The sequence below is a fragment of the Branchiostoma lanceolatum genome, chromosome 2 (assembly GCF_035083965.1).
Source record: "Branchiostoma lanceolatum isolate klBraLanc5 chromosome 2, klBraLanc5.hap2, whole genome shotgun sequence".
NCBI classification, from domain to species: Eukaryota; Metazoa; Chordata; class Leptocardii; order Amphioxiformes; family Branchiostomatidae; genus Branchiostoma; species Branchiostoma lanceolatum.
In genome coordinates, this window is record NC_089723.1 from 9232222 (window position 1) to 9242656 (window position 10435).

The 10435-nt window shown below is 41.5% G+C and overlaps 1 protein-coding gene across 1 annotated transcript; it reads left to right on the forward strand.

The window, feature by feature from the left end:
* The first annotated feature begins 8802 nt into the window (after window positions 1–8802).
* On the forward strand, window positions 8803–10232 carry LOC136426714 (uncharacterized). Its single transcript, XM_066415463.1, has 2 exons — window positions 8803–8990; window positions 9376–10232. The coding sequence occupies exons 1-2, from the start codon at window positions 8887–8889 to the stop codon at window positions 9587–9589; spliced, it is 318 nt and encodes a 105-aa protein (XP_066271560.1). The 5' UTR covers window positions 8803–8886; the 3' UTR covers window positions 9590–10232.
* The last annotated feature ends 203 nt before the right edge of the window (window positions 10233–10435 follow it).

A 10435-nucleotide genomic window follows, 5' to 3' on the forward strand; every position in this document is an offset into this window, starting at 1 on the left:
GTTACTTTCCTGGCAGCAGTGCATTTCGCAATGTTGTTGAAAGTACAACTATTGACGCGTACAAGGACTCAGAACTGCTGTAGTTGTTCAAATTCAGTTTAACGCACCAGCAAGGCTACTTTTGCTGTACATGCTGAACAGTATTTGATATCCAACGGCCCTGAAGGTAACTACCAAACTTTGTACGGAAGTAAAAAATTGCTTACTGTGTTAAATCCTGTTTGAATTTTCATAGTTTCTATAGATTCATTTGACCGGTGCAATGGCCTGGTGGGTAGAGTGTTCGCCTTGCACACGGTAGGTCGCGAGTTCGATCCCCGACTGAGTCATAGCCAAAGACTTTGAAAAATGGTACATACTACTTTCTCTGATTAGCACTCAGCATTCGCAATTGGGAAAGAGTATGGAAGTTAAACACAAACATCACTTCCAGCGGATCAGCCCCCTGCTGTAGTGACTTGCACAAATGTGCCCAAGGGCTATAGAAATGGAGATAGGCGCCACCCATATGCGTCTTTTCAAGACGCCCGGGTCAATTTGATTTAATTTTACAGATTCTGAGTTAATGAGGGGACATCTGGCACCTCTAGATCTCTCCCTTACGCGAGAACGTATTACTTGAAACACAACATTAGCAAAAAGATACACATATGCCAAAGCTATAGATATGCATGGGGATCATTTTATCACGACGAGCCAACTTTTTTCCGCATAGCTTGGCTACTCACCTTGGCATACCCCTCAGTGTACCATTCGAAATCAAGACTTTACAACAAAATTACCCCTTTACGAAGCATTCCTCGGCAAAACTGAACAAGCTGAACAATAAAAGAGAATGAAATAACCTGTTGATACGTCGATCAAGACGCACTACCGCTGTAGACTGACGCTGTTAGGGTGGATCACTGAGATTCGAAGATAAGCACAGCTTGGCTGGTTGGTTGGTGGAGATCTTCTCTAGTCGTCGTCCCCCTCCGTCGGTATCTGTCTGAATCAGCGGCACAGGTGCGTATTTATTGGTAATGAAGACAATGGAGACCACTGTCTGACAAGGAAACGATCTTTGAAAAAACAGTTCCGTCAACGTTGCAAAATGTGCACCTGCTCGTTGCCAGAAAGCCCGAGGGGAAACGTGTAGGAATCTCCTAGAAGGATGCAAAGTTGTAAATCTTAACCTCACATTTTTCTAGGTTAGAGAGTGCTTCTTTAACAAGCCTGCGTGATCCGTAGAAACAAACTAGGCATGCGCGACATTAAAAAAAAAGACTTACTACCCTGGATAACAATGAACAAATACTCGGTTGATATCTGAACTGTCAATGACCTCATTTTATCCTTACACCTGTGATCTGGCAAGTTGTGGATGTGACCAGCATATAATTTACAAACATTAACAACTGATAGGAGAGACCAGACAACATATATGCTAAGAAAAATCTTGCTTTAACTTGGCTCTACTGAAGCTTAAGGCCAACTTTAGGCAAAAGAATCCAAGACATGTATCATAAAATTCTGCGTTTGTGTGCAGTTGTGTTGTTGTCTATGTGTGTATGTGGTAAAATGTCACTGTACATGTCTGTGGGTGCGTGGTACTGTGTGCGTGTGTGGCTGTGTACTATATTGACTACATGAGTCATAAGTACATGTTCAAAACCTCTCATGTAAATGCTTTAACTGTTGCTTGCTAACATGACCTTTGGTGGCAACAGACATGTACCCGTAGCTCTATTTAACAAGTTTATATGTGCTTCTAATGGATACATTCTCATTATCTATATCAGTGTCTTGCGTGGAAGACAAACTGTAAGACCTGTAACTTAAAGTTAAACGTTACAACATCCTACGTATTGACGGCTTGTTTCCTAGATATTAGTAATGACAACAGGCATTACTCCCACCGGTACATGGAATTTTTTAAAGTTTATCATACCAATCATATGGTCACATACATCTACTTGAACGTAAGGTCACACAGTAGAATGACCGATAGTTTATGCATGATCACGTGCCCTGAGGTTCACCCGTACTCGTGTCTTAGCTGTTGTGGGGATATTTTTGCGCTCACATTACCAAGAAAAGGAAGCAAATATTTTCAAAAATGGAACAATAAAAGTCAGTAACCCTTATTAGAACGGACGCCTGCGCAATGACAAGAGAATACCGATACCTCGTCCAAGCTTATCCGAGTCGAGTGTCATCTGGGTAATCTCCAAGCAGATACTAGTTGTTGTTGGTAGCCGTCAGTCTCGAAAGACTATGACGTCGCATCCTGGTCAGTCTGTGGGTTGACCGCAGCTGCAGCGTCTGCTGTGGCTGTACAGTCCAATCTTGGAAAGGAAGACTCGTTTACAGTTTCTGCATATGTTATGTGTCCCTCTCCTAGCCTCGTGTGTGCTGATGGTTCCACCTGTCGTCAGCGTACCCTCCTGGCTTCTCATTACTAGTATTGGGTGCTCACATTACCAAGAAAAGGAAGCAAATATTTTCAAAAATAGAACACTAAAAGTCAGTAACCCTTACTAGAATGGACGCATGCGCAATGAGAAGAGAATACCTACACCTTGTCTAAGCTTACTCGCGTGACCTTCGGGAAACATTCAAGCAGATAGTATAGGAGACGAAATCTTGACGTTTTTCTAGCTGCATGCCCGTTTCTGTGAATACAAACTGCCAGTCCCTAGGGAAAACGTCACGATCTTGGCTTCCAACATCTGCTTAGAGATTAACCCCAGGATAAATTACGTGCAAATACGTAACTCTTTAGGGACCCTATGCTATATGAAAATATGATTCTTATATGTTCATATCTAAATTAGATTTTTCACGGCAGGCATGGATTGTTTGGTTTTCGAGAGTCCGTAGTACACAATTCCCCGTTAAGTAAACTTGGCACAAAAAGTTTGGAAACCTTACTTTGGTTGACCATACATGTATTTCCGTTGTCTCTTGATCAATTTCAATCCATTATATTTTGTTGGAAAGCTTGTGTAATTTCCTTTCCTATGATACACAACTTATTACAATTGCAATCTCATGGAGTGAGCACCGGGTCTGCTTACGTGAGTGGATTGTAGAAAAAAGTGCCCAAATTTCCCTGCTAGTGTCAAACACTCAGCGCAGCGCCAAACCCATTTGTGGTGGTGTCGTCCGCATCGTGAATGGAACGGTGTGTGGAGGGATGTTATGTTCACAGCTACAGATGAGAATAGATTTATTTCGACTGTTGGATGGGTAAATGAAAGTGTTGGGGCGGCGAGGAGAACCCAATGTTGACTGTGGCACAGATATAGACTGACAGCGTTTGTTTGAGTCAGTGTCATGGCGTGGGGCAGCACAGCTACCAGAGGAAACAAATAATGGTACTTTAAAAATCACCCTGGCGACGCATGGTTGTTAAGGTGAATTAATTGTGGTTTAAAGTTTACTTGAAGGTTTTGATTGTGTTCTCTTTTTCAGCTATCTTGTGTGAAGTGCGTGGGGGGGGGGGGGGGTCCTGTCATTGTGATAGTCAGTAAAAAGGGATCTCTGACCAGTTTAACTCAATGAAGAACTATCTTTCAACTACTCGTGACAAAGCTGACATAAGCTATTTTAGTACAATGTGCAGTAGACCACGGTTTAACGTCCTGTCCTCAAATATTTCCAACTCTGGAGTGCATACCATAAGAGACAAAGAATGTCCATAACAGGGCACAAAATCATAACATGGGGGGGAAAAAGGATACTTAATGAGAGGTTAGGGTTACAATAAATTAATAATGTTCTAAACTTCTGAGCTTCCCCTGCAGGTTCCACATTGAATCTTCGCCGACAGGAGGGACGCAAGCTTCCGCACTTCAGTTTCTAAAAACGAATAAGCACAGCATTAACTCCTTACCCTAGGAGTATGTAAGTTAATGCTATAATTGGTGTATATTAGAAGTGATTTCTGTTTTGTGCCTCGTCGATTCTATGAAAAATCTTCCGTTTCGCGAACTTTCGGTTACCCACGCCGCTAGGACTCCAAGAGGATCCAGGAGGTGCATCATCACCAAGAGCCTCAAAAATAGATTTTTGTGGCTTGAATTTGATTGAATTTTTTTTCACGTTAAGATAGATGTTTGTTTTTTCGACATACCGATTTTTATATCAGAATTTTGTTTCCTTGATAAGATATAGGTCCATCAAATGGGGTTATTTTCACAGTCAGCCATACCAGCCAACGGGGGAGTCAAGCGTATGACGTCACGGCTCTTGCCTAATTAGTCGCACCAAATTTCGCAGAACACATATTTTCAGGTTGCCGTTTTAGCAAGTTATCCTCGGACAATTTATTTAAAACTTGCATTGGTGATTTCAGAAAAGACCAATTTTCTATGTGCATTATAGAGGACTATTCATTTCAGTAGTTTAAGTGGTGTATTGTATGATTAGACGGTAATTATGCAAATCATATTTTAATTCGCATACTTAATGAGGAAATTTCAAAAACCCGCTGCGTTCCATGATATGACTAATCAAATATGTGACAATTGTAACTAAGGAAGAGAGAGGAATGTTGATAGATAGAAAATATGCAAATGAAGACCTAATTTGCATAATCAATGAGAAATTTCATACTTGTGGCATTACGAAGTTATGTGAATAAATCGTTGAATTAAATTATGCTAACAAGGACCTCATTCGTTAAGCTCATACTCTGGACAACTGTTGGAAAAGATGATCAATGGGTATGTTTCTTTATTGATGAGAAACACTCTTAATTCGTCAGTCATAAGGGTTAAAATCATTTGGCGAAGGTATGAGGTCCTGGAACTCCAGAATTTGAGGGGGGTGTTTAATGTAGTGTCTACACCGCACCACAAAGCGACTTTATTGGCAACTACAGTATTCTTACACATAACGTCGATGGCGATTAGACACCCAGGTTGAATATTGTATAATACAAAATGAGTCAAGCAACTGGATAAATTCTTTAAAGAGTCTACTGAGTCTATGAGTGTAATGTTACATGAGCGCTAGCAAACCGTTTGAGGCCGCAGAATTGCTCCATTTTAGGATTGTAGCGGTCATCAGTGCGATGAGTCCTTTGGTGGAATGCACAGCAAAGTAGTTTTGTAGTGTCTCATTTACATTAAGTACTATTAACACTTTTTCACACATGTTCATTTTTGAAATCTTAAGTAACCTGTTATAATTGTAAGTGAAAAAAAAAATACTTGTGTTTCACGATCTCCTACGTACATCCGCCAAATGATGTTCGCCTTTATGATTGGCGTATTGTAAATGTTTCTCATCGATTGTGCAAATAAGGTTCTCTTTTGCCACCCAAACAACACAAATTGTTTAAAGTATGGGACCTCAGGAAGCCTCTCGACGCATAGTTTTAACATATAATCACTTTTTCATGTATCCAACTCGCAAACAAACAAACAAACAAACAAACGCTGGTGTAAACATTACATATCTAGCAGAGATAGACATGATACGGTAGGTCAATGACCTCTATGATACAACCTGACCCTGGGCAGCTTTCTAGCAAGGTAACATATAATTAGCCCATTATAACAGATACCGATCGCTGACCTCGGATGACACAATGACGGTCTAAACCCCTCAGTTAGAATGAAAAAAATCAAGAAACTGCTTACATTCTCTTAAAGAGTCAGACGTTTCAGATAACATCCACTACCTTTTAACAGTCACTGTGAATGAATCTGAAGTGTAACAAATGAATTGATGTATAACGTTAAATGTGTTACTGAAGTGTGGGTGTGTCGGAGGTCATTTGAGGTCGCTGTAATCTTTTGATAAGCTGATCAACCAGTTTTTAGGGACTTTTTAGAAACATCAAGGAAATTCGCTGCATTACGTGTCATGATGAGTCACACGAACACGCGACCTTCTTCCATGTGACGTCGTTTGTATTTTTATGAACTGATTGACCATTTTTTGCGAGGCGACTTGTGAGATAAGACAAAGATTCTTAAGCTGTGGAAGGTGAGACTTGACAAGGTATGTATCTTCTCAACAAGGAAATGTTTAGTTGTCGAGGCTAAGGTTATGAAGAATTAAGTACGATGATTTCGCTACGACGATTGCTTGTGACCTTCACTGCACGAAATAGCCTTGGATCCTGACGAATCCGGAATTGTGGCCGATACTGACGTTTCCGACCGATTTTTGACGAATTTCAGTTCACTGCTCGAATACCGAGGTGCCCCGCAGATCCAACCGATTCAGGCGTCGTATACGTCTGGATCCGTGATGCGCCTCGGATATCTGAGGTTATTTGCTTGGATCCTTCATTTTTGAATATTTGCCAATATGGTAGATGTTCGGATTGTTTGTATGTCGGTAGTTGCTTCGGATCCTGACGAAAGCCCGCGCAGTATAAAGTTGTCACCATTTTGTGATATTATAGAAGGTGGTCCGATTACAGTGATCTTTAGTTTTAATCTTCTTCTCGCTTTTTTGTAATCATGGAAGCATACTTTTTGATTGGCCGACATTCTGTCAATGTATATTCGTACTAGAAAAGCAAGATGGACCCAACAAGGACGCCCACACCGATAATCCCCAACGTTGAGGACTGCGGCTGGACCCCGAGTGTAGCACACCTGTTCCGGCGGCACTACATACTCCAAACACCCATGTACTTCCTACAATGTATCTATGCCGTGTTCTTCTCTCTCTACCTGCTCTTCGTGTTGGAAGCGCCCACCGACGCCGACATCGTTCGGTTTGTGGAGAACTCGACCATATGTATGCTGATACGTCCTGCAAAAGACGACAGGTCGGTTGGGTAATCTTTTTTGTCTTTCGGAAACAGTTTAATTGTCCGATGTACATTTCATGTACAGTCAACGTACACATGCTTAGAGGAGGTTGAGTTAACTTAAGATGGTATGAAAACGGAACAAAAACTGAGACAGGAAATTGAAATAACGTTAACTATATATGTAATATTCATACATGATACAGTTTCCTAACGTCCTCATGTGTCTCAAACGTTTGTCGATCTTTGTACAGCAATGACGAAAATGTTTAGAAAGCTTTGACATATATGATATCAGTGTGCATTCTATGTCGAATAATGAAATGATATGACCGACACTGCATGAAATTCAATCTTTAAAAGCATAATTTAAAGCATACGTAAAGCTTGCGTTTTTCAATCCTTATGGAAAACGCAAGCTTTACGCATGCCTTAATGCTATGCTTAAAGATTAGATTTCATGAAGTGCGACTAAGGACATTCCATATAGAAACTTGTAAACTCTATGGCCAGTAATTTGTTTCTTTGTAAGTAAGGCTACAGCAAGAAAATTTTATGGATGACATCCTCCGCAGACTCCAAAATTAATGAGATAGGGCGAAAAAAAACAAGGCAGGCCAAAAAAAAACAAGATTCCTATATTTTCACATTTTGAGATCATAATTCTTGTTAAACAAGAATTGAGGCGACGAAATATGATGTCATGACTAACAGGTCTTTTAGTCCTGTATTCAACCAAATGAATGTATTAGTCCTGTATTCATTAATAACTACAACAAATGCAGAAAAGATCTTGTTGTACCATCATCTGAAGCAACTTCACTGGGTATTCATATGTGAAACACCTTGTGTATACAGCTCAATTAACTAGAACCCCCCCCCCCCCATTATTTATAGGAAACCTGTATTGACACAACAAAAGTACAGCGACTTCCATATATAATGTCCTTGATAGAACAAATGTAGAAGACAGCTTGTTATCATACCATCATGGACAGGAACTTTACAAAGTATTCATATGCAATGAAACACATTAGACTGTCAAAGTTTACGACATATTTGCCAATTTTTGGCATGTTGACCACCGTCGGAGGGCAATGAAATTTCTTGTTTTTTATTTCGAAATCAGGCGAAAATTAATGAGCGCGCTGATGTCATCCATAAAAATTACTTGCTGTGGCCTAACGTTGTTAAACCCTTACGGTCTATTCAGGTATGCGGACGAATATGAAGTGGTGGTTGACGACTGCAAGCTGCGCGCCACTGGCGGATTTCACCTGAAGCGCATGTCGATGCGTTACAAGAGAGGAAAGGATGGCGACCAGATTTTGTGCTTCACTCGCAACGGAGTGGACATCAGCGACAGGTCTCAAATATTTTCAACTTGGTACTTCTACGGTACTCATTCGTCGCATGTCAAGAGCCATCTATTCTCCAATAGCTTGGTCCGACACATCGTGGATAGGGATTTGAAGACTCTCGAGGAGTCGACATACACGGCCATACCTTTACACTACGGACTCTTACATTCGTCCATCAGTGTTCTGAACGGTGAAGGAAACGTGCCGACTTTTCTCGGCTATGGAGGGGTGGGCATCAGGGAGAGCTTGGTGGAAGAAAGCAAGAATATGAGCGCGTGGGAGGGGCACCAATCCGGACGACGCTGGGACTTACTAGGGAAGGAGAGTCTACTCTACAAACTCTTCCGGTTAGTACAAACGTTTATCTCGAGGTAGAGGTACGGTCCGACCGGCAGTTGTTGTTGTTCATACCTTCTAGTGCCTAGTGGCGCATAATTCAGTACGTTTCCTTGCTGTTTCAGTAGCAGGGTATTTTACAGGGAGCGGTTGCCAGCCCTTCCCATTTAACGTGCTCTAGGCACCTCCTCCAACACCATTTTATGTCCCTTCCGAAAGACGGGTGCAGTCCCAACTGAGATATCTCGTCCTAGGATTTGATCCGGGGTCTCAAGGTTACCAACTAATTGGAACCGGGAGCTCAACTGTGAGTCTGAAACCGGTTGAAGTACAGGAAATTCCCTTTAGACCGGCAGTAGGAAAATCGTTAAGATCTAATTCTTCCATCGCGGTATCTGTTCCCTCAGGTCCAGGCGAGCGCTACGTGACGTCATGAAGCGCCACGGGATCGACCTGAAGTTGATGGAGGCGCTTTTCAACCACATCATCGTCCACAGCATGGACCATCACGGCGGAGATGAGTCGTCGCATCTGAGGTGGGTCGTCATTAATTCCTTCATTCCTTCGATTCATGCATTCATTCATGTATTCATTCATACTCATTCATATATATTAATTTATTCATTCATTCATTCATTCACTACAATGCGTCCTACACACACACACACATACGCACGCATGTACACACAAACACACACATACATACATATAACATACATATATACAAACACACGTGTACACACACACACACACGCACACACAAACACGTGCGCGCGCACACACTCACACAAACACACACACACAATCAAACTCAAGCACACAGACACACGCACACACCAACTGAAGCTCATCGCTAGGTGTCGCTGTTGCTAATGCTACAACCTTGTATCACCTCTAGCTCTCACCCCATGCTTTCTCCAGGTATTCTCTCCATCCATGGCACACGGGATGTACCCCCTACCAGGCCTTCAAAACCAACATGTTCCGTGTCCTGATCATCCGGCCCAACCTCAACCCGCTGGCACCGAACACCCTCCGCTCGATCAACAAGCCGTTCTACCAGGACCTGTACCGCGAACTGAAGAAGATTGATCCAGAAGTGGCGGAGGTAGCCACCGCTAGTGTCATGTACTAGATGTCGATACTACAAGCAGATTTGAATATACTACAGTAGAAGCCAGTTTTTTGCACAGCGGATAAACGCACATTTCGTTAATTGCAAGGAATCCAAAAAGGCCAAACCGGTTCCAGTTTACCCCATTGTTAATGACTTCGCATTTCTGCACGGCGCATCGTTTTCAATGCCGGATAACTGCATGCACAAAAGATTGTATCTTTAGATTTTACAGCTCGTACAATGCAAAGATATGGAACTTTGTAATAAAAGATTGCTTTGTTATTAGAAAATATGCCAAACGCGAAACACACGATTAGCCCTACCTGACAGTATGTTACAACTCAGTAACTTTGTAACAGCGTGTAAAAGAGATATTAGACTGTAGTGGATACTCCTATCTGTTCTACTCTTGCAATTCATCGCGATCGCGACACCAAGTCAGAGAACCAATTTGTATATTAAAAACTTTCTGTCATAATTTGAGAATTGATACTGGCAAGCTAATGTTTTATAGGACATGTAAGACATCATATACCAGATAGACTACCACATAATATTGTATTAGATAGATTGGTTAGCCTAATAGAATGTCATCTATGTACCAGTGAATGCCATACTTTGTACCTTGTACAATTGTTGTGCAATAAAGTTATTATACCATGGAAAATATTTAGAACTAGTTAATTTTGATTTACGCTCTGCAATTCGTAAAATTAGAATTAGTGCCTACCACCTTGAAAGGGCGGTACAAGAACTTACCTGTGTGCGACAGAACTTGTAAATACTGCATGTCAAACACTAGTGGAAGATGAAGTACATTTTATCTTTGCCCCTTCTACGATCGATCATAAAAGAAAAGAGCTT